Source organism: Carassius gibelio, chromosome B7 (assembly GCF_023724105.1).
Source record: "Carassius gibelio isolate Cgi1373 ecotype wild population from Czech Republic chromosome B7, carGib1.2-hapl.c, whole genome shotgun sequence".
Taxonomy (NCBI): domain Eukaryota; kingdom Metazoa; phylum Chordata; class Actinopteri; order Cypriniformes; family Cyprinidae; genus Carassius; species Carassius gibelio.
Window position 1 is genome coordinate 23,563,756 of NC_068402.1, and position 25,449 is coordinate 23,589,204.

Genomic DNA, 25,449 nt, shown 5'->3' on the forward strand with positions numbered 1-25,449 from the left:
TCTATCTCTGAAGAAAACATGGCTTTTATTTAACAGTTATAGCTATTACAGGATCACAAAAAAAAAGCAAGAGGAAAAAATTTCAAGGCAAGGATAATTTCCATAGATATCTCACACTACAAAGAAAGCTGAAAATCAAAGCGTTGCCGTCATTTAAAGAAAGACAGAGACTTTTCGAATGACACTTCATTTTTTTTCTTTTTTTTTTTTTCGGCTGGTGAAGTATTTGCATAGCTGAAGTTAGCAGTCTCTCTTGACAGGCTGGGGAGAACAAACAAAACCGCTCTCTCTAGAGACTCTCTCCGCCACGTAGGGTGATGCAAGCTTACATATATTAACAGCGCGTTGTACGATCGCTAACTATCAGAGTGAGCCGTCTATCCGAAGTCCTCTGTTTCTTCTGTTTCTGAGCAGAGAAGTTGGCAGCCCGGTGTCACCGCTGTCACAGTTGCGTGAAAGTAGCCATGTTTGATGCGCCGGATGTTTGTAGCTGCTCGGCGGCTGTGTTTGGACATGTGCGACGGAGTCCTCGGCCCCTTCGGCCCCTTTGTGCGAGCGTGCATTTCCTCATGTGGCGGGAGGGTCGTGTTGTCAGAGTGGATGTGCCTTTGAGGCCGTAGCGTGGCAGATTAGCGTCTTTTCTTATCATTCAAATCAAGCCTCCGCTCCCTTTGAAAAAACATATTGTACACATCCCCCCCCTTCGCCCCTGACGACAATCTGCGACCATGATGGGTGCCTCAGAGGAGCTTCCACGGGCTGGTGGCAAAGAGAGAGTGAGCAAGAGAGACAGAGAGGATCGTCAGGAGATGGAGGAGGGAGGGGTTGTCCGTCCTGAACCCTCTCCCACATCATCAGAGTGTGATCGCAGCTGGGTAATTGATATATGGCTGTGGCTGTCTCTTCTCCTCACCCTTGTTAAGGTCAACTTATCTACATTTCACCCCTTATTTCTCCAGTCCCATTATATTCCCCCGCAGATATTGACTGACTGGTGCAGCCTGTCCTCCTGAAAATATGAATTGAGGATGAAACAAGTGAGCGCTCGCATAGGGGAAGGGGGGCCGCCTTTATTCCGGTGCCTAACCCTTGCCTGTTATCAAAGTAACTTCCAGCTTATTAGTAACAAAAGGCCTTTTTCTCCTGCTCTCATCCCTCCCCCTCCTCCTTCCTCCTTTGTGCAGGCCGTGTTCGCTAGCGCTTCCTGAATTAAACTGCTGGCTTCCTGTTCTTTTATATGCATGGCCACATCTGGGGGAGCTTGCTCGCAGCCCCGCTGCTTAATAACAATCACCTTCCCTTTCAGTCGCCCCTGATTGTTTCTAATTCACTCTGACAGATAGTGGCTGACAAGCCGCCCGCGCCTCCTCCCTCCGTGACCCCGGCTCACTCACCATACTTATACCGCCTGTCATTTTTAATATTTGATTTCGCTTTTAAAGTTATGTGTTTTAGTCCAGTGATGAAATCAGTGTTTAACCGAAACACAAAATGGATCTCTCTCCCACTTTCTCCAGGCTTCTTTTTTGGCAGCGGCTCGCTCTTTTCCTGCTCTTTCTTCCTTCACTGGCTCTCTCTTTCTGTGTGGTTTTCTGTTGGTTTGAGACAATGGGGTGAAGGTGGTTTAAATGCCATGTGGGGTGGCAATGTGGAGATGTTTTTTTTTCCATCTGGGCGCCTGGTCCGGAGTACTCTATAAAAGCTGGTGGATTGGATGGAGTCATGGCCACGCTTTCCATTTATTAATGTGAAAGAGAGTGTGAAGCACAGCAAACATTTTATTCAACAATTATTCACCAATGGCTTCAGGCTCATAGATTTGTAGAGGTTTCACTCAAGTCGTTCTCAGCTGATATCCATTAAAGACACGTAGATGTGCATTATTTATATTTATTTATATTTTGACGGCACGGGGCCACTACTAGATTGCTGAGAGAATGGATGGATGGATGCATTGACAGCTAGATGGATTGCATTTTGTGAGAAATCCATTCAGTTATTTGATTGAAGTACAACCCATATTTGTTTGAAAATAAACAATTTTTCTTAAGTCAGTTCAGTGATGGTCTCTTACATGTCTTGAGCCTTAACCCTCATGCATATATATATATGTATATATATATATATATATATATATATATATTTATATATATATATATATATGTGTATAGATATATATATATATATATATATATATATATATATATATATATATACACACACATACATACACACACACACAATCTCTCTCTCTCTCTCTGGCCAAATCAAATCTTTCTTTATTCATAATTTCATGCATCATTTAAACATATCATGGCTTTAATTATTTTTATTCCTGTTAATCACATTTAATAAAAATAATAAACTACAAAGAATAGGATTGATTATTTATTTATTTAGTTAGTTATATATTTATTTCATTAACATAATATATATATATTTTTTTTAAACAGCAGTTTAAGTGTGTTGTTCAGTTTTTGTTCATAAGATTAAAGCTCAAAATGATACTCAAAAAAGGATAAATTTTATATCAAAAGGGTCTTGAGGGTTAAAAAAAATATCAAAGCCAAAACGAAAGTGTGTAAGGAGGGGAAAACAAACTGCGGAGAAACATCTTCCTTCGTCTTGACAGCTATCTTTCTGTCTAGCAATTTACCTTAAACTACAGTACTTAACAGTTTCAGGGCAATTTAAATCAAACACTTCCAGCCTTACATACTCACATCATTATTTTTACAAAGCACCATGTATAGTTCTTTAATCAGTCAATCACGGAGTCTGTGCCATCATAATGCACCCCTCACGCTTCCTGTTGTTCAAACACTATCACAGTTGAAATCAATAGAATTGTATTTTTAACTCACTTCAATCAAAACACCCACACTGTTTGTGTACTCTGCGCTCTCCATCAATAGTCTTAAGACCAAAAACTAAACTATTGCGTTGATGTTCAACCTACCGAACGCACAGTTCCGGGAAGCGACAGTGCCTTGGGCGTGCCCAAGTCCAGTATTTTTATTTTTATTTATTTATTTGTTTTTTTGAATGACAAAAACAGAACTAATTGGAGAACCACTGCATGTTTTCACTAAAGGCACAATTTAATTACATTTGAACCGAGAATGAGTATTTTGGGAATGTGATATATTCGTTCAAACAAATGGAGCGAGAGAAATGCAATATTTGTTTTGCTTTGATTAGCAGATTGGCAGGGATTTTTTGTTGTTGTTGTTGTTGTTCAGTAGAGAACCAAACATCTTTTCTCAAATACAAACTTTTGGATTCCTGTATTACCTAAAAGACTTCAGGTTCAGCCACCTCAACCCCATCCTAAATTGATAATACCACCGTTTAAATCATAATAATCCTTATCCTGAGGGTCTAAGACTGTGAGATACGTGCATTAGCCTGCTTGTAGCCTTCTCAGTCCTGAAGTGGCACTGCTGATAAATACTTTATTAATAACTTTCTAAATAATGTAAAGTGTATTGTTGTCTCCGAGGTTGTATTAATAAACATGAAGGTATTTATTTGTCTTTAACAAAGCATGATTAATGCACATTAGCGTGTGGATTGCGAATTCTCACAGTCTACTGTTCCTCGCCCAATGAAAAACACACACACCCACACACACACACACACACACACACACACCCATCAGCATTAAATATTTATGGCATAATATTAATGGTTTTGTAAAGAAAATAACAAGTTATTAATCCTCTGATTAACAACTGATTAACCTTTTTATTAAACACGTGATCCGTGCTTCGTGGATTCAGGATGTGTCGCTCGAGTGTGCTGCGGAATAATTATTTTTGTGTCTTTTTTAATTGCAAAAATTGCACGGATGAACTGTTTTTCTGCCCTTTTTTCTTTTCAAACACGCACAGATAGAGACGGATACGGCATTGCCAACACAATATTTTGTCGATAAAGCGACCCCGGAGCATCCTTCAACACGGACTAAAAACACGGACTAAATATAGTAGGACATATCTGCGGACAATGAGGTTTAATTCTCGCATCCGTTTATTACTGTGTTATTGGAATGTGTGGGAAAATAAGGAGAAAGCACGCACTGCTAAAGGACAAGCGGCCCTCTTTCTCTCTATCTGTCTCTGCTCATCTCTCTGCCATTGTGTGTATTTTTAGGTCTCGCCTGAGTCAGTTCAAGCACAATTATGCTTGTTTCACACACGCCAAGTGTGACTTCATCTAACGGGGAGGAACCGGGAGAAAAAAGAAAGCTGTCCGGGCAGTTTTGCAAATAAAATAAAACTATATCATTTATTGCATTTCACATTGTCACGATTTCCTGCTGCTTTTCAGCTTCCTGAGACACAGACAGACAGAGAGACATGTAAAGTTATGAAGGATGGCCTGCAGGTCCCTCCTCCCTTGACTCCTTGGGAACGCAACACCCACCTCAGGTGATTAATACAAACGTGCAGCCTGGGCTGTTTTACAAACATTAAAAGATCTAATTCATAATACATTTATACCCTGACCCCTGCCATCTATTGTGTCGCTATTCTTTAGCTTGCAGAATCCATCAAAGGCCATAGTGTTGTGAAAACCGCCAACAATAGCAGTCTTTGTGTGGAGATGTGTGTGGGGATAAGGGTGTTGGGACACTTGTTGTTTTTTATGCTTGGTCTTATGATGGATTGGTGCTTGTTCGGTAGGGTGTCTTTGTTAACTTTCTCTCACACTCTTTTTTTTTTTCTCAGACGGACTGATCTTACCTTCATTGACTTTCCCTCACCCCCGTTCTCAATTTTTCCCTTTCTGTCCTGCTGTTGAGTGTTTCTTCCTTCCTCCTTAACCTTTTTTTTTTTTTCTTTGCAGAGTCCTTCATCTTTTCTTGCTTTTATCATGTAGCCTTTCCTTCTCTCTCTCACTTTCAATCTTCATGCAAGCAAACTGGCCACCCTGGGAATCCTGGCAGTCAGTCACACGCCCCTCCAAAAACAATTATCTTTGAACTTGCTTTTAGTGCTGTTTGTCCTAATTACAGATCATTTTCCCTGTCACATTTCTACTTTTATTGCAGTTTTGCCCTGAATGTTGATCCTATTGAGGTTCAACCTTATTTTACTCGCTGGAACACCCCTAAGACCTGGATTCATCTAATATTCCCCTGTGCCTTTTGCTCTCTCTTTTCAAATTTGATTTTTTTTCTCCTTCTTTTCGTCTATTTCTTTCTTTTTTAATGTAGCATTTTTTGTAGCATTATATTATTGAATTAGACTGAGATCCCGAAATACACAGTAAGGATGTATGGCCTGTTTTATTTCTGGTGTTAAGGTTTAGGCTTTCCTGTGTGTGTGTGTGTGTGTGTGTGTTTGTTTGAGGTACGAGCAGCCGTAAGGCATGCTAACTTCAGTCCCACAGGGAAACCCTGCGTGAATATTTAGTTCTCTGCTACAGAGGTGGACTTCGTTGTAATTAAAACTAAGTAAAGGTGGTTAATTTCTTCCCTTTCCTGGCTGTTTCAAATATCAATCTACTCTGTTTTAAAGGTATCGCACATGCATGCACATGCACGCTTAGCATAACACACTCACACAGACATGCACACAAGCGCGTAAGCCTCTTACAGATCCGATTCCGCATACAGACACAACATGCGCTGGAGTTGCAAGGAGAGGTTTAGACATGGTGCAGGGCCTTTTTCAATTAGAGGCGTATCGTGTGCAGCCCGATAGGATCGTAATGTTGCGGGTCCGGGTCACTGGTAGGATGTGGGATTAGAACCACGTAGTAGTTCTGGAAGTGCAGAAAAACAGAAAACATCACAGCTGGCAGACACATCTCCTTCATATCTGCAAGTCACACACTAGATAATAGAGATGTCTTAGTGAGCTTCACAGAGTGCCTGCATCTCTCTCTCTCTCTCTCTCTCTCTCTCTCTCTCTGTACTGTTAGGGTCAGAGTACTGTATAAGTGTATGGGGCTGAGAATACATAAATTCATTTTAAAGAGATAGTTCACTCAAAAATAAATATTCTGTTATCATTTACTCACTCTCATGTTTTTCCAAACCTATATGAATATTTCTTCTGTGGAATGACAGAAAAAAAAAAATATTTGTTTGTTCATTTAGTGAAAATGTTATTGTTTATCACTCTTCAAAATATCATCTTTTGCGTTCCACAGAAGAAAGTCATACAGGTTCGGAACAACATGAATTGGATATGAATGTCTAATCTTTAAAAAAGATAACTTAATGATATTTATAAAGGTTATGGGTCCTATCATACACCCGGCGCAATGCAATGCAAGGCGCAGCGCAAGTATGTTTGCTAGTTTTAGTCCGGCGTTGTTCGCATTTTACCGTCCAGCGCCATGTCGTTTAATTAGCAAATGCATTTGTGCACATGGGCGTGCTGGTCTAAAAAAGAGGTGTGTTCAGGCTCAATGCTATTTTAAGGAGCTGAAAATATACTGCGCATATACCTGGTCTAAAGTCTAAAGTCAATGGCGCAATATGCTTTTGTTATTTTAAGAATTCGTTGGCCTCTGGGCGGGTCCACAGTGCACATTGACTCTGCTTATTACACATAAACATCCCAAATATTAAAAACAAAAGGATAACAGTGTAAAATAATATTATTGTGTAGGCTACATAAATATAAAAATGCAATGATGGATAGTCATTGCGTGTATTAGAAGTAGGCTACCTATTTACCATTCAACCTATTACTACTTGTAATGATGAATGAAATTGACTAATTAATTGAAAAATCGTGCCAATACACACACACATACATTAACTGACTCATCACGCAGAGCTATTTGAAAGCCTGCATCCAATGTCCCACGCATCATCCCACGCCTTCTTTACCTCAGGAAGCTTTGGTGGATTTCTGCTTAATCCCGTAGATGATCTGCTCGCGTGCTTTAACTTTGCGCAAGAGCTGATCGGTTTCTTCGCTTGAGAAGCGTTCAGCTTTTCCGCCAACCAATTTCACCATGTAAATAGCGATCCGCCATGACGCAAGCACATTTCGCTCTTAAGGGGAATGGGAGATGACACTCTGATTGGTTTATTGAACGTTACGCCCATTACTTATTAATAGAATAGGGACAACCCATTCAAAAAATGCGCCCCGGCGCACAGACCATTTTTTCGTCGTTAAAATAGCAAAAGTGGATTTGGACACGCCCTGAGTGCACCTGCACCGTGCACTTTACATTTTGCATTTAGATCGTTAAAATAGGGCCCTAGGAGTTTTACATTGAGCTCATATGAAAAATTTATTTAAACCTGGCTCACAGCACTTTCTGTTCTCTTCCACTATTATGTGCATAAAAACAGAAAAAAAGTCCATGAATTAAAAAATAAGTACTTTATTTTATTTTAATAATTATATTTGTTCTACTTTTCTAAGATAATATGATATAAAAGCCTTTATATATAATATTTATATATATATATATAAATATTATATATTATATATAAAATGTTCCTATTGAGGTCTTTTCCATCAAGGGTCCAGGAACTTGTATGGCTGTTGTATGAAGTATATGAAGTTGTGAATTGTTTTCTTGTACCCTTTTAAAGGTTGGTATTGTGTATTATTTGTCGTAAATATGCACAATTATTTTTGCTTATCATTATATTATCTAAACATAACTTTCACTTCACACAGTTTGGTCATGACCCACCAGTTTAGAAGCACTGCTGTACGCCATATCTCCCCTGATAATCTCAAACCTGTATGTCATAATCCAGCCACTGACACTAAAAATTAAAGAGGGAGAGAGAGAATACCAATTTAACCAGTCTCTTACCTTCATTTACCCTCTCTCTCTCTCTCTCTCTCTCCCTCTCTTTTTGTACTTCATCGAGTATTTCTGCTTCTCAAAAGACAGAAAGCAGACAATTTGGAGCACAGAGAACGTTGATAGTGTTGTGAAGTGCCCCCTCGAGGAGGTGTATGCACGCACACACACACACACACATTGGAGAGTTGTTCATTTATTCCTTGCTCTGATGAGAGCAGTGCTTCGTGACTTCAGTGTTTTGTGGCTGACACACACAACACTCTTGTATATATATATATATATATATATATATTATATTAGATTAGATTAGATTATATACATGCATAAGTCTCTTGGACCTGCACATACGTAAGAAATCAAAAGAAACATAATTGATTTTGTTCTTGTTTAAAGAGAACATAGTTTTTTTAGCCCTACAACAAAAAGACATTTTGAGTCCCCTCAGCTTTCCAACTTGACACTAATGTAGACTGAAATGCACACTGCCAAAAGTGTGTGTGACGCTTTTGCGCATTTTGTTTCTTTCTTTCTTCAAATGCTAGAATATCCAGTGACAGACCTTGATAGGTGTTTTGTTGGTATATCGCTCTCCTCGTTTAATGAGCTTGTTTTCTATTCCGACCCAATTGTCAGTTTGCCTCTATGTTTCCTCTGTCATTCTCTGCCTCTAATGCATTGACAAAGAGATTTTTTTTCCCTCCTCTGAATCAACCGTTCCCTGAATCAAAGCGTGAGAACTTCAGCTGTATGCCACAGCAGCCCTCTTCTGCCACACTTCCTCTGTCTCCCTGCCTGTAGCTTGGCGGCTTCCTCCTCAGCAGGGGGAAAGGTAAATCATGTGAGGAGAAGGACTGGGGAAGGGTAGCTGACTGTGACATGTACCTGTCAGCAGGTACTCAAAATAATTGGTAAATGACTGTAGCGGGATGGAGAGGGCTCTCTCTTCCCCTCCTCTGTTTGATAAATATTTGAGCGCAGCGCAGAGAGTGGGAATATCACAGACGTTGGGCTTGGAAAGCAGACGATACGGAGACAGCGTATTGCGCGGACAAACTAGTTTAAAGTAATACACCTCTGAAGTTAAAAGCTAATCTGCTGGGACTCGATTTTGTAACCTAGCGAAGCAGACCTGCATTTATACCTGCATTAACTCAATTACATAGAGTGTAGGCTTATATTAGACCGACTATACGCACACACTCACACGGGCTTCAGTTGGCAGCCCTCTGCCACTCACACACATTAAATGTGAAGAATGCATAATTCTTCATAATTTTGAAACAATGCCATGGAAAGTTCAGTCCCATAATTACTCGGCGGACAAATGTGCTTTAACATTGGGAAATCTTCGCTCCCTGCCAATTTTAGGAGCGCCATTGGGCTCTGTTTGTCTGATAATGAACAGTATTCATTTTCATCATGTTCCTTCACCCCTCCTCAACTCCCTTTAGACCGTCGTCAATTAAAGCCCTCAGGGTCCTTCTGTGCATAAAGGGATATATAACTCTTTTGACATTTGGCTGCGGACATATTAGGCACACCCAGAGCACATTTAGAGCGAATAGCCTTTATAGCACGTTTAAAAGACCTGTTCCACTTACAGCCAAACAGGGCGACTGAGGATCGGGATGTCCTGTTGGAGGCGGATGGAAGAATAAATGGGGAATTGGATCAGGTAAATGTTTTTTGTAGCTGATTCAATATTTTGGCGCCCCTCCAATCTGACAGGCATGTCAGGCAATAAGGTTTATAAGATGGTGTTTCAAAGACAGCTGGGTAACGGCAGCTCTGAGACAATATACATGAACACTTATCCTGGCCAAAGGACTTTGGATAGCAAAGCACCCCTTGGTGTAGAGGAAGTGCGTTAGGCTAAAACGAAGGAGTTGGGTATACAAGGCCACGGAGGCACGTCCGTAGCCTTTTCCGCTCTGCCGATGGTAACTGGGGGACTCAGATAGGACGTTTGGGTAATGAGGCGTGAGGAGCATGTCCTATCCTCACATGCCTAGCGAGTGCTCCTTCAGGGCTGTCTGGAGCAGACTTGCAGGGTCATGCATGGCGCTCGTTGGCATAAAACAGCTAAAGGTGTGAAACTCATCCCCGGGGGCCTTTAGCCTCTTCGCCCTATAATGCTGAGTCAACTGAGTGACAGGGCAGTCTGCTCCGATCCGTGGCGCTGGGACAGAATCATTGCTCTAGCATAGGGAAGCCTTCTGAGAACAGACGCCAATGGTTACGGAGTAGCCGCGATGTGCTTCTCAATTGGCTTGAATTACAACATGTTAAGGTGTTTAAATAACCTCTCTGGCGTTTAATAATACAACCCTCGTTTTATGTGGTAGACATAGACCTGTGGCTGTAAAGTAAACTAAGCTCAGAAATCAAGTCAGAATTCCGGTGTCATCAGAAATAGCCCAGTCCTTCAATATTCGCCTCTGCCATCTTCTGTAACAAATAAATGTCCTGATACAGCAGCTCTCCTCGGGACATTTCCATTGACATATGAGAATCAGGGAGAAATTTTTGCATCGCTTGCATTCCAAATGAGCCACAGTAAGTGTTTTATGTGGACATTATTATCCCGATATGGCTCTCAATGCATGTAAAAAGGAATGACCCCACCGTCGTGATTTATTCATTCCTGTCTGGGATATATGCATAGGCTCAGAAAATCCTCGATTCTGCTCAGAATGAAGGCGGATATATAATTCATGAAAGCTAATGCATTGTTTCTGTTGCTTCATCTCGTGGCTCTCATACCCCCCCCCCCCCCCCCCCCCCACCGCCAGCCTATTCTCTGGCAAAAGGTTGGCAATAATATCAGTATTGAAATGAGAAGTTTGAAAGACGCACCGCTTCCTTTTTATGTGTGTGTAAACTGATTTGAATCACACATTGGGGGCTTACTGAGCGGAGCTTTAAATGTTAAATGGGGGTTGAAGTCTGCCTGAACTAATTTGTAGAGCTTTGCACCATGTTGACATTTAAATGTGATAAGAATAGAAAACTGTATGCCGACCTATTTTGAAGATGCTTTCGGAATACATTCGCATCAGCCGCGGTCTATAATTAATAAAAAAAGACAGGATACCCCCCCCTCCTCCAACCTTTTTTTGCACCAGATTTGATTATAATACAACCCTTACAAGGCAGAGAATGACAGAAAAAATAAAGAGGGACTAAAATATGAGCATGGAGGGAATTAAGAGGGAAGTGGATAGCACACACCTGGGTTTGGAGGAGGGGTAGAGATTGCATCGGCTGGCTGCTGTGCTATCACATTACCGCGATCCAGCCCCTGTGTTTGTGAGAGCGAGCAGGGAGGAGAGGGACCTCGCCAAATCAGCATGCAAATAACGCCACATTGTTAACTTAATCAGATGCAGGAGAGAAAATATGGAGAGGGGAGAGGAAGGGAGGAGGGATGGAGAGAAGGCAAGATCGAGGGGAGGGGGCTGCACAAACAAGAGTCAGGGTCTTCTGAAATGGCGGAGAGTGAAAGATTAAACCTCTTTACCAATGCGGATGATGTTTATGGGGTGCCGGTGTCAGGTCCTGTAAGGGGTTAAGGGTATGCATGTCTGTGTGTGCATTTCGGTTTGGGAGTGTATATGTGTGTGTGTGTGTGTGTTAAGCAGAAGGCAGAGATGATGGAGGCCTCTTCTCTGAGATATATTAAGTGTTTCTAACAGGCAGAGCTCAGTGATTGGCTTCATCACAGCCAATCAAGTGAAAGAGACCTGATGATCTACAATACAATACCGTGTAAGGCAACCTAGGGTAACAGGTGTCACAAGGTTACTAGAGCTTCTTATCGACACATTTGTTTAATTCAATTCTGATTCACAAATGTTCAATTTAAGTTGATTATAATTTTGGATTAGGTTTGATTCTATTCAATTTATTTTGGTATAGTTGAGTTACAAAGGTCATTTTTCTTACAAATGAAAGAAATTCTGACTCAGCTATTGTTGCAAATTAGGCAGGAAAACTCTTTTATGGAAATATACATTTTTTTAAATGAATAACAGTACCCAAACATGCTGCAGGTCAATTGCTATTTATTTAAAATATTTTATAATCAACATAGCCTAAATATAAAGCTATAACGAATATAGTAAACTTTAAATGTATTTTTGGTTCAATTTTTTATAAACTAATTAAAAATCAAAGAATATAGAAAATGCGTCTGCCTCTTTTTTTATTGAACGATAAGTTTCATTAATATTTTTTTTCTCCCTTTTCATAATATGAGTACATTTATGTCTGTTTTAATGTAAACCAGTCGTATAAGCACTATAAAAACCCCCCACCTTATCACCCAGCTGCTGTGTAGCTTCTGACAGCCAAATTACGCATAGAGGTCACGACCTCCCCGGCAATGCTCATAGGGAGATCAGCACGCAAGGCGCGCTGGTGAGCGATGGTAACACATACAACATGTTAACATGGCAGCTCGAACCAAACCAAAACAGATGAAGGGAGGAATATGTGTAATCCCTCCCCACCCGAACGAAAGAGCCACGTGCCCACCTCGTGTCTCCCGGGACTGAGAGATACCAGGAGGTCGTTTTTCACTAAAACATCCTCGGTTTTATGAACTTATCTTTCCTTTCTCTCCCTTTGCTTGCATCCTCTCCCGTTGATGGCGGGTCACCGTGGCAGGCCCCCCTGAAAGAGGAGGACTGTGTTATCATGTTCAAGGTCACAGAGGGCAGAGAGGAGGATAAGAATGTTTTGAGCTGGCCAGGAGATCGAAGAACAAGGGGCTGAGTGAGGAGATGTGTGGAATCTGGTGTGCTGGCCAACCCAGAGCTCTTTCAAACTGTGCCTCTGTCTCTTCCCCATCAGTTAAACTCTGATGCCCAAATGCGGCAGGTGGAGCTTCAGCTGACAGGCTATGATCTCCAGGGCAAGTGGGCTTGGCTTCAACCCCATGCAGTGGTACTATGTATTTGGTCATTTGTTCTCAGGTTTTTATTCCTGCTAGTACAGTGGATTGTTTAAATGCAGGGAAAGTAAGAGTTATGCCTTCTTTTTTTAAATGCTGTAGAAAACTGGTGTTTAAACCAGTGGTTAATCATTTTGAGGTGCTATGAGTGAAAAAAACGTGCAAACTAAAATTGTAACACTTTTAAAGTGTTCTAAAAGAACTTATATATATTCTGTAGTGTAGTGTGGATCACGAGTTCTCTTCTATGTTATCACTGGAACCATTCTTCTTGAAAATTACTGCGATCGAAATAAATTATTAGGTAATGATAAGTTTTTCCAAACACTTTGTCAGAAACATCAATAGTCCCAAACTTGCTATTGGTTGAGTCAGTGTTGCTATGTCATGCTGGCCATGAAGGTTTAAAACTACTCAATAGCAGTGTTTTGATAGCGTTTACACTTTTAGGGGATATCAGCCTACTAATGCTCTACTCATAGATGGCTCTGAGTATTTTTATTATTTATTTATTCATTTATTCATAGCATTGAAAAAAAATCGCACACTTGATCTTTAAGTTCTGCTCAGTGCGTTACCCTAAATGGGTCCTTGAAACATTGAGTATAAAATGTCAATTTGCATGGAAAAATATCAGTTAAGCTACAGACTGTGCAACACCTGCTTCTTTCTGTTACTTATCTGCATTAAAAGAAACAGTGAATGTAGCTTTTTTATTGCATGAATCAAACCCTCTTTTTTCATATATATAAACAAAAGCCTTTGAGATTTGACCAGCTCTGCTTTTGGTCGTTTAATCATAGTTGTGCGACAGCGTAACGTTGGCATGGAGGTAAAAGTTTTCTGCCCGGTTTGTGGTCGAGCAGCGTTTCTCTCTCTCTCTGTCTCTGATCCTGCTGGGATCTGTGGCCTCACCATTTCCGATAAATCCTGATAAATAAACATGTGCCCTGATCTCCCTGAGGTCCTCCACCCTCTCTCCAGAGTCCACCCATTCCACACACACTTCCTCCCTTCACAATTAGCCCACAATAAAACACACTTTTCTCTTAATAAAGAGAGGCTTTTTAACATACTCTCTCCCACCACGGTCTTCCTCTTCTCCTTGCAGTGATGAGCGACCGTGGAGAGAAGAAACACAGCTTTAGTAGGCCTATCTCGTCTTACCATTCCCAGTCAAACAATAGAGCAGAAGACAAAAAGAATTACAAATAAAACGAAGTAAAAGAAAAAAAAAAACTAAATATTTTCACATATACAAGGAGTCGTGAGCATTTCCAGTCAACTCTGACTTCCTGATGGCTTTGATAAGATCAGTGGCTTTCTTAAACAGGATGTGAGAGGGCTGCTTTTTAAAAACGTGTGCTATGGACAGAGAACGCTTGCGTAACTGTACGTCTCCGCATAGACTTTCTCACAAAAGTGAAACTTTCTCTCAGTATAGCTCTGGGAGTTTATCAAAGGGACAGAATAAAGAAGATTTAACATCAGCCATATTAAAAAGACATGCAGCGGTTCAATATTTAAAAAGCCCATTTACTGCGACAGAAGTGCTTTTTCATTCAAGAGCATATGGCTACGGTACCTGTTTATAGTCTTATCGCCGTTCTTTCTCTGTGTGGGGGGAAAAGGAGAGACAAAAAAGGAGATATTTTCAAAAGACATTGAAGAATCATTCAATTAACAGCGGCATGATGTAAAATAATTACTTGACTTGCCTCCCTTAATGAGTATCTCTAATTAGCCATACATTTGTTTTGTGAAAACTCCAAACTACAGGCTGCGGTTGTGAAGAGCTGGTAAGTATGTTGAAGTAGCAGCAGATTTTTCTCTCCTGTACTGTCTGTCTTAGGTTGAGCACAATTCGGGACCGATGTATGCACACATGCAGCATGAAACACTGAGTCACATCTCTCTCTACCTCTCTCTCTCTCTTCTCCTTTTTTCTCTTTTATTTTAATTAGCCATGCAACAATTAAAAGATTCACAAACTAAATTGAACCTTGTCTCCCTCTCCTCTCGACTCGATTTCAGCACCTGTCAAAACAACACCCCTTGTTGGAGTCATTATGCAAAACTCATACGCACAAAACCAGCATGTGCGAGAAGAAAACAGCAATTATTTCTGATATTCACTTATTTGGGGGTTACATTGACATTTAAGTTTTCCACAAAGGTAATCTTTGTTCGCCGCAGCTGAGAGGTAGAGAGGGTGTCGAGAGAAAACAGACTGTCACCTTCAGACAGTCAAATAAGTGATTGTGATACAGCTTCATATCGCATTAAGCCAGCTCCTCTTTGGTGTCCTTAAAGGGATAGTTCACCCCCAAATAAGGACTTTTTTTTGTTCTGTAAAACACATCACAAGATATTATAAAAAATGTATTTTGTCTACATGTTAAGAAGCAAACATTGCAGGTTTGATCATTCAGAATGCTCTTTAACATATATTCGTGTGTGTGTGATCTACATAAAGCATACAGGTTTGGAACGACATGAGGGGGAGTGAATGATGACATAATTTACATTTCTGGGTCAGCTATATCTTTAAAAGTTCAGAGCTTGATACAACACAACAGTTGCAGTTTTGGTGGAGGGGTGTAGCGCCCAGTCCTAACAATGGAGGCCTGATTTTTTTAATGATTTCTAGTAGTATCCATCAGCATTGTTCCAGAGTTGCTGTCCTGGGCAGAAGGAAAGATGATGTAAGGTTTGGATGATGGCCCTTTTGCCCATCGCCACACTGCGCTCATTGTTTTTCGGCTTTTCTGTGCTGAGGTGTAGTCATGCGTGACGGCTGGTTCCAACACGACTCGCTCGGCCTTGCCACGAAGACACATCCCTGTGTTTCTGACGGGGCTGCCCAAAGATCTTCAGGTCAGACAAGGTTAAACGATTCTTTTTCTGCCTTTGGTGTCTGCAACCTCATGCACAATTGAAATTTCTCCATAGTTGTGGGCGGAAACCACAAGGGAAATTTTTAGTGATGAATCGTCACGTGTTGACCTTTAGTAAAGTATGTTTTACGCTACTTTAGGCTCCATCGCCGGTCACTTGACTTTGTTTCTTTCTTTGTTTGCGAGCGAGGTGAACAGCGTAGCACTTTTCTTTGTCGCTATCCCACTTTTTATGCACAGACCCCCTCTACAATTTAACAAATGCTCACAGTTATCCATCTTTTTTCCCCTCTCACAGTCTGAGATCTACAGGCAGGAGGCTTGACATGCTGTGACTACCATTGTACCTCTCTCGCACACACATACACGTACATACAGAGCACATCTGCTGGTCTTCGGGATAATGCTGCACATGTTTAACATAAAGGGAGGCTTTGAGCTTCAGGCCGGCTCTGGATGATGATGAGGATGAGGATGCAGCAGGCCAGGACAATGAACTGTGGGAATTCTTTGCTCTCCCACTGATCTTCCCTCCCCTGGCATCCCAACAAGCCTGTCAGACACACAGGATAAAAGCAGCAGCATTTTTCTCTCTGCTCATCCTTTCAAGGGCTCATACTGATCTGTAGAGATGAGCTGAAAGCTGAACTACCTGTTGAAATGTTCTCTTAAGACGCTCTCAATGACATATTGTGCCAGACAGACACCGGCAGAGACTGAGAGAGTTTTGCAGGCTGATCTAACAGAAGAGAGCTGTGTAGAGAGGAAGGCGATGCGACCCATGTGTATTTGTAACTGTAACAATTTGTCTGTGGTGGCTTTGCAACCTATGAACTAGGTATAATTAGGTTACATACTGTCTAACCACAAATAAGAAAACAACCTGCATCATGCAGAGAGCTGTTTGCTGGATGAGAACAAGTTCGTCCTTTCAGGCTGCGTGCATTTCTTCTGTTTGATTCAGTTTCGGTCTTGTGCTGGGAACCTTTGCTTAATGCCTCATTACAGCCACTAATAATCCAGTTCAGTCAAAGAGCATCGGGAGGAAGAAAAACAAGCCACGTTTTATTGGATTAATTAGAACTATTCTGAAGACCACCTGCAACAGACTAAACACGGGCAGAGAGAGAGAGAGAGAGAAGGACAGATCGGACTTCGCTGATAAACGTGCAATGATTTTAACAATCGCTATCAGTTTATGATTTTGTTGTTGTGCATTTCTGGCCATATTCCCATAGGTGCATAGCATGTAGTGCTGTTTCCATCCATTAAATATGCAGCATATGGCATCCATTTTCAAACATCAAAGAGTTCATTCTTTTTTGTTTTATACGGGGTCCACTAATGATTCGGGGAAATAAAAATGACTTTTGCACTTTCTGTAAATAATGATTGATTTATCAATAACGATGACCTCTTTCATAATTAATTAATCAGCTACTGCATAATAATTAGTCGATGGATTCTGGTCGATAAAGCTTCACAATAACAGAGCAGCTAATGGCATCGCGATCGATAATTTTATTTTCATTTCAACTTGTGAATACTTTGACTTCAGTTTGCTATACTTGTCACTGCCTTCTCCCCCCTCCAAACCACAGTTTTCTGTAAACGTGCACATACTTTTCCCAAACAAGGATGCAGAAGGACACCAAAATTATGTTATATCAAGACGCAAAGCCCGAAAGACCCGTTATTTGATTTAGGGGTTGAACATGCTGTGTGATCTAGAACATTTGAGGATTAAATGGATTTAATTTCCTCTTTGAGGTTAACTGTACACTTAAAAACTCTTTGTTCAGAGTCCATTCAGGGCTAAAGTTTACCTGTGTGCGTGCGTATGTGTGTGTTATACGGAAACCTTGATTCTGCCCTACATGTTGATTTGCGAGAAGCCACTAGAGGACCAGCTCAAGGACGTGAACGCGCACAGGTACCTCAAGTTTAATGTAATATTTTGTCGCTACAGAGGCCTTAATTTAGTCGTTTTCACCTTGACGTTCCAAAATCAAAGCCTAGCTCTCCCGAAAGCTATCTAACTGCCAGATAATGCAAAATATATTCATGCACTTTGCAATTCTTACTGCAGGCTCTATCAGAAACCACAATCAGTTCAAATATCTTAGATGCACCTTTGTTTAACATCAGTGCATCACATTTGCCACTTGAATCACAAAGTGCACTGGTGTGTTTGCATTTCTCATGGTGTTATAGAGATCATGCTATATGCTCATAGCATGTTATGCTAAGGCATAAATCGCACTGTGTGCTCTCTGGTGTTGAAACAATGGCCAGCTTGACAAAGCAAAGAAAAGAAGAGAAGGACATCATTCTGATGATGCCATGTGCACCCTCTAATTAAAATGTGGTTTGCAGAGCTTGCAAAAGGAGCAAAATGTGATGTAAAGTGAGGTAAAGATAAGACATAAATCCGGTTGTTTTGCCATGTTGCTTGAAAGGCTCAGTATTAACCACAGACTGTAAAGCTGCATGCCACTGGGCCCTGTGTGACAGTGCACTAAAGGAAGTCTCAGTGGCTTTTCAAGAGACACGGCGGCGGTGCACGCGTTAATTAGAGCACGCTGCTGCTGTTACACTACGTGTGACAGGTAGTATCAGGCCGCTGAGACTCGATCGTTTCGTCTAGCTCGTGGCTAACCCAGCTGCCCCAGCCTGAAGAGTGCAAGTGAGGGAGAGGGAGAGAGGAGGGGGAAGAGGGAGACGGGGGTCTGGGACAAGGAGCCACCACTGTGTTTGCTGTCAGGCCTACATGCTGTGGGCCACGACTCAATGGCACTGATCCAAATAGGTGAGACATTAGCATTTCTAACAGAGGAAGGATAGGTACTGAAACTTTGCAGGGCATTCTACAAATGCAGATAGCAGAGACGTGCATTGCTGAAGAAATGTATTAAGAGGCAGAACGCTGAAACCTTAAACGTGCTGTAGATTAAGTTGAGTGGTTTAGATTTGCTTCTAGGTATAGCTATAAATGAGCAACCACATGAAAACATAAAGAAGCGAACAGCGCATAGATTTTTTTAAGCTTTATTTTGAATTAAAATGACAGTGTATGCATTTTGACAAAGTGCCCCCCCCACCGCCCCCATTCCCAAATGTGCTTGCTGCTCTGCAAATTTGGTTCAGAGGCATTTTCAGATATGCATTAAGCATAGCGATGTTTAAGAGCAGATTTATTTAGATTTTAATGACTTTGTTTCGTTTGAGATAAGGCTTTTGGCTTGGAGTTTCTGCTAATTATACTGTGGAAAATATGCACTTTACTGATAATTGTTCCATAGTGATGCCTCTCTTAAAGTATTCCCAGTATCAAATTTATTTATTAATGTATTCAATTCTTAATTTATTTATAGATGCTCTTTAAAATATTGCAGAATGTGTGTGTTATTGTTTGTGGGGGTATTTGTGTCAGGCGCTTTCGTTCACATATGAACTTAATACTTTGCCTCTGCAGAAGTGAGTGTTTGTGTGTGTGTGTGTGTGTGTTTGTGTGTGTGTGTAAGAAAGAGAGAGTGTATGACACCTCTTTAACCATATGAAATGTCCTTTTTAATCAGAAAAAAAAAAAAAAACGAAATGACTTGGGAGCAAGGAAGGCATATTAATGCACTTCATTTGCATACAGTCGTCAGGCGAGACTATGTTCAAAAACAAACTGGATTTGTCAGTTCATTTCACATTGTTCCTTTGTCTATCTGCCTTTGTTATATGGTAAAGATAAAGAAAGAAATCAAATTGAAGAAAAGGGCAAGCAGTTATCTCTCCAAATGAGCAACTGCTCATCATGCCTAGCTTAAATCATAGATTTCTATTGCAGAAGGCATGCTAGCCACATTCAAAAAGGGCCTCGTCTGATATCTGCCATTACTGCGACGTCGACAAAGCCAATTTGAACAACTCGCTTCCCAAAGAAACGCCAAAGTCATAAGGCATCGCACTAAACCCAAACATCACCCAGCACTTTTAGGCCTTTGTCTGAGGACCGTTGCTTTAATTAGATGACCTGGCAGAGCGAACCATCCGTGATTTATATTTGTCTTGCATTTACTCCTGTATTACAATTTGCTGAATATCAGAAATCCTTACAGAACTGCTTAGCCATGTATAATTTGCAGTGCACGTGCTTACACTCGTGAGTGTGTTTATAACACACCCAGTCTTTAAATACATAATACACCTACAGTGTATTGTTCGCATCCAGATTCCAGCCTTTTTTTTTCTTTTAAATTCCTCAGAGTTATAGCTCTGGACAAAAGAGGAATGGCATTCAGCAGCAGCCCACAGTGTGTTTAGCAGCGACTGGAAGTGGCCTCAGTGTTTTTATTCATGTTGGAGAGATAAGACTTCAACCGACATGGCGTAGGAAGAGCAAATAGCTAAAGAACAGGCGGCCCTTATTAGAGTTCTTATGAGAGCATCAGCAAATATGTGCTCCAAGCCCACTGCCTTCTACTGCAGACTGAGTGTGTGTGTGTGTGTGTGTGTGTGTGCTGGTTTCTTTGCCTTTGTGTATTTTTCTCCAGAAATGCGATTTTTGTACCAGCCCAGTAGGTTCCTTCAACTGGTTGTCGGAATTGCTGTTCTGTTATTTGTTCTGTTATTTGTTTTCCTGTGCATTAGGCCATGTGAAAACCATGTACAGATGCTGTCATTCTGCCACAAGAAACAGTGAAATATAATGTGTCAGCAGCTCAGGTGCTGAGTCATTAGGTAGCCCCTCTCTAATAAGTAAACTGGGTCAATCTGCACCATTTAAAAGGTTTATTAATGACCAAAGGGTGTGGGTTCCTGGCCCAGAACACTTTACCCTTCCTCAGGCGATGAGTGTGTGAGAGACAAACCAGCGTGTGTTTCCAAATAATGTGGAGAGAAAAGAAAGCTCGCATCTCCATTATTGTGGACGCAGTTTCCTGAACACCTGCTCTTGCCATTGTCTTTGTTAAAATGACCACAGTGCATTTATTTCACATTCATAATCATGTGTTAAAGCACATAACCACCGTTACCAGGCAGCATACTAATCAGCTTAATGAGAAATTATACAACATTTTGTTGACCAAAGCAAAATTCACTTTATTGTTTCTGAAGCTTGACCCTGTCAGTTGCAGGGGAATGCAGCAACATCATTATCCTTCCTTAAGATGGTGAGTAGCATGCAAAATAAGCACAAGCTATCCAGATGACAACAGACACTGCTCATGTATTCGTTTTAGGCTGACAGTTCATTGGGCCACTCTGTGGCCATTTTAAATGACTGGGAAGCCTCTGATAATTTGGGAACCCTGTCAATAACGCCAACTGTTGTTTTCTTCTCATCGGAAGCCATACGAGAGTGAGAGAACAGAGAGAGAGGGGAAAAAAAGAAGGTGAACACAGAATGATTTGCATCAAACGTAATGTGCCTCTTAATGGAAAATTACGCCAAGACAAGTGTCGCAGCAGTGAGATAAGGGCTTGTGTTTACTGGAGTAACCCCTTGGTTTTAAGTGCTATTGTTAATATCATAATTGTAGTATTGCAGCGGCTTCATGACAATACCATTGCTCCGTTTCATTAAGGCGTGTAATTGGAGGGATTCTGATAGGATGGGACCAAGTAGCTTAATTATGCGGCGCCTTGCCGTGTTTACTGGGTAATTATTGCCTCCAAAATTGTGTTACTGTTTGAGAAAAAGTTCTGAGAGTTGCAGCTTCTCTCCCCAAGTGTGAGAGTACATGTAGTACTTCATAAATCAGAGGGAGATGAACTCACTCTTTTTTTTCTTCACACTTGTCACTGAAGTGCAGTCATCGTTGTTAACCATTTCCTCACACCATAGTCAGACTGCTGACACACAAAGGGGTACTCAAGAATGAACTGAATTAACTACCATATGGTGTGATTTCTTTTGCCAGACAATGCAATATATAATCGGAGATGTACTGTAGATCCACATAAAAGAATATATCTACTGTTCTGTTTCCACCCCTACCCCCACTTCAGCAAAAAATGAAACACCTTTGTGTTTGTGCTAATGCCTAAGACAGACTTGACGCTGTGATGCTATTTAACTTGGAAATATGACCTTCACCACACTATGCAGTATTTCTAAAGGTCTAAGAGAAAAGGTATTTTTTTTTCATGAAATCTGAGAGCAGAGTGGGTGTTCTTCACAAACAGTTCTCAGACAATGGTGAAGTTAACATAAGTCTGCTGTGACCTGTTCTGTTCAAATTGTTGCACGTTTACTCCTATTGTGGATGTTTGTTACTATGTACGTGATGTTCCGCGTATCATTTTACTTTCATTGATATATTGTGTAGTATTTCCTGTTGATTATGCATAGTGATAATAATATGTTTACTAGTGATGCCTTAATGCTACAAGGAGGTGTGTGTTGATTGTGTACCTGCTCTTTTATGCGTTTGAATAGTCTACTTAATGCCTGTTTTGTGTCTTTTGTCCTTTAGGATGGAGGACTCTAGTTTGTGCCTTGGTGTATCCTCGGTGGTCCCAGATGCTGACACCCATCTCAGCAATGCAGTACTTAATGGCCGTTACCCAATCAGTCAGAAACTTCATCAGCTGACTGCTCAGCTTGGTCATGCCTTTCCTGAATTACAGAGTCGCCAACAGATCCCAGAAGAAAAGGCAGCCACCCCACTGGATGAGAAAACCCACGCTGCCTTAGCTAGTCAGCCAATCAGCAGTCAGATGGCCTTACTGGCCAACCAGCTTAACCGTGACATGGATGTGGGTGCCCTTAGTGGTCTCAATGGCCGTGTTGATTTGCAGCAATTTCTCAATGGGCAGAACTTGGGAATCATGTCCCAGATGAACGACATAGAAGATGATGCTCGCAAGAACCGCAAATACCCCTGTCCGCTATGTGGCAAGCGCTTCCGCTTCAACAGCATCCTGTCCCTTCATATGCGCACACACACTGGAGAGAAGCCCTTCAAATGCCCTTATTGTGACCACAGAGCTGCTCAAAAGGGTAACTTGAAGATCCACCTCCGCACCCATAAGCTGGGAAATCTTGGTAAGGGCCGTGGTCGCGTACGTGAGGAAAACCGGCTGCTTCATGAACTTGAAGAGAGGGCCATTCTACGTGATAAGCAAATGAGGAACAGCTTGCTGCAACCCTCTCAACCTCTACCACCCCACTTGGGTATCCAGGGTCACAACCAGCAACAGCCTAGCTCTGCCTGTGGCCTGCTCACTCCAACCAGTATTGGTGGCTCGCCTGATGGACTGAGCCAGCCGTCTGCCTCACCTAAGCCTGCAGGTACCAATCTGCAAGATGAGCAACCCCTTAATCCAGCCCAAGGATTTCGATGTACTTTTTGCAAGGGTAAATTTAAAAAGCGTGAGGAGCTAGAGCGCCACATTCGCATTCTCCACAAGCCCTACAAGTGTACCCTGTGTGAATTTGCTGCTTCCCAGGAAGAGGACCTCATCTCCCATGTGGAAAAAACTCACATCACAGCTGAATCAGCCCAGGGACAAGGCACAGGAGCTGGCAATGGAGAGAAGCCCAACAATGAATTTCGCTGTGAGGTTTGTGGCCAGGTTTTCAGTCAAGCTTGGTTTCTGAAAGGCCACATGCGGAAGCACAAAGACTCCTTCGAGCATTGCTGCCAGATCTGTGGACGCCGTTTCAAGGAGCCCTGGTTCCTTAAAAATCACATGAAGGTGCATCTCAACAAGCTGGCTATAAAGAGCAAGCCTCCTGTTGGTGGAGGAGCTGGTGAAGATGGACCCTCTGTGAACAGCATGAGCAGCCTGGCTCAAGAAGCCCACGCCAATTTGTATTCACGTTACATTTCTTGTCTACGAAGTGGCTTCCTCACACCCGACAAGCAAAGCCTGGCTGAACAGCAGCACCAGATGCTGGCCAAGGCTGGTATAGCTATGAAGGAAAAGGAAATGCTTGGAAAGCTCCTAAGCCCAATGGCCAGCATGGGCCATGGCTTAGGGGAAAATGAAAAGCGCTCACTCTTGGGTTGCCTGAACCTGGTGCCCCCTCTGAAGTCAAGCTGTATGGAGCGCTTGCAAGCTGCAGCTAAGGTGGCAGAGATGGACCCCCTGAACAGCTATCAAGCCTGGCAAATCATGGCACGTGGAATGGCTATGGAACGATCCTTCATGCCAAAAGAGCAGCACCATGAGGGGCATGGACAAGAAGATGAACTTGCCAGTGCAGCTGGGATTGTTCACTTTGGGAAAGACAAGCTTGATCACCCAACCTTAGGCTCTAGTGATGGTTCCAAGCAAAAGCAACACCCTGATGTTCTTCATGGAGTGAAGACAAGTGGAGGCATGATGCCCTTGAAAGATGAGGGTGTAAGCTTTGATAGCCACCGTGAGTTCTTGCCTCACCATGGGGGTCTGGGCCTGGGCCAAGGGCTTGAGTACAGCCTGGCTGGCCTGAAAGAGAAAGCGACTGAATGTCCCGACTGTGGCAGAGTTTTTAGAACCTACCACCAGATGGTGGTCCACTCCCGGGTACACAGCAAGGACCGTCGAACCCTAGATGACAGCTCCCACCATGGTCTGGATGAAAGGCGTGGCTCAGCTAGCGACCCTGAATCTCAGTCCATCAGCCGATCAACCACCCCAGGCTCCTCCAATGTGACGGAGGAAAGCGGTGCTGGAGGTGGACACTCCCAAACGGGCAGTGTACAGGATGACAGTCCCCACCCTTCTTCTCCATCTTCAGGTAAGAAAAGTATCAGTCAACTTGAGTGACTTATAAGCAAATCTAGGAATTAAGGTATTTTTATATATATATATATATATATATATATATATATATATATATATATATATAAAGACCATATTATTGAACATACTGTATATATTTAAATGCCTTAATGCTTTTCGGTCAACTATCTGTCATTACAGTAATAAAATTTGTGTGATGCTCACAGGATTCAGTTCTGTTAAATCAGTACATTTAAATAGCAATTATCTAATGGAAGCTTTCCAAAGTAGCAGAATTACAACCCTAAGAGAGCAATTTCACAGTGGGTAAGAACAACTGAAGAAGAACCTTTGGGATGCAAATTGATGTGATGGCCATGTCAAGGGGTTTAGATCCATACATAGCACTAGCATGCTAGTTTAGTGAGACACTGATCCTCAAGCCTCAGCACGATGCCTATATTCTATGTGTAAAGGAAATGCTAAGGTCTTTCAGAATATGTGACAGTAGGCCTTTTAAAGCTATCAAAGTTAACTGTCGACTTTAGAGATAGTTAACAATAGACAGCTAATGCAGTAGAGCCACCACTGAAACCAATGAAAAGGAAATGAATGCAGTTGCGCTCTTGTATTCTTCACAGTTACTCTTTTCAGTTTACAGAAAATGGCTGATTGTGATGTTGCTGTTAGGTGGTGGGTAGGTGATCAAATGCGCTAGCAATGTAGCAATGTCAAATCTTAGCAGCACATTCAGCACACAACTTTGACAAGTAATGTCACTGTTCAAATCAAACACCAGCACGGTATGAGGAGTTAGTGTCTTTATTTACTGTGAGCTTAAACTAATTCATTAGTGAGGTTTCTGTACTTTGGCTATCCTTTGGCATCCATTAAATTCTCTGTTAACTATGAACTATACAAAGACAGAATCCATATTGCATTCTCATAATGAAATGCCTATGTGGATGTATGGACATGTTAATGAGTGATTAAAACATCCTGCTGCAAGGGAGAGGCACAGCAAACCCCGCCCCATCCATGGAACTCAGAGCTTGTGAGATAAAATGTATGTTTAGTGGGATTAAGTGAAGCTGCAGC

At 41.7% G+C, this 25,449-nt stretch overlaps 1 protein-coding gene across 6 annotated transcripts in view; it reads left to right on the plus strand.

The window, feature by feature from the left end:
- znf536 (zinc finger protein 536) overlaps positions 1–25,449 on the plus strand; it is a 178,305-nt gene that overhangs the window by 64,539 nt on the left and 88,317 nt on the right. For 4 of the 6 annotated variants that reach the window (XM_052561460.1, XM_052561464.1, XM_052561465.1 and 1 more), the window contains exons 4-5: positions 4,333–4,433; positions 22,116–24,367. In XM_052561460.1, the coding sequence (XP_052417420.1) occupies positions 4,372–4,433; positions 22,116–24,367 (2,314 nt within the window). In that variant the 5' untranslated portion in view covers positions 4,333–4,371. Of the gene's footprint in view, positions 1–4,332; positions 4,434–18,256; positions 18,455–22,115; positions 24,368–25,449 lie in introns of those variants that run through there. The other 2 variants (XM_052561463.1, XM_052561462.1) reach the window with 2 other exon arrangements.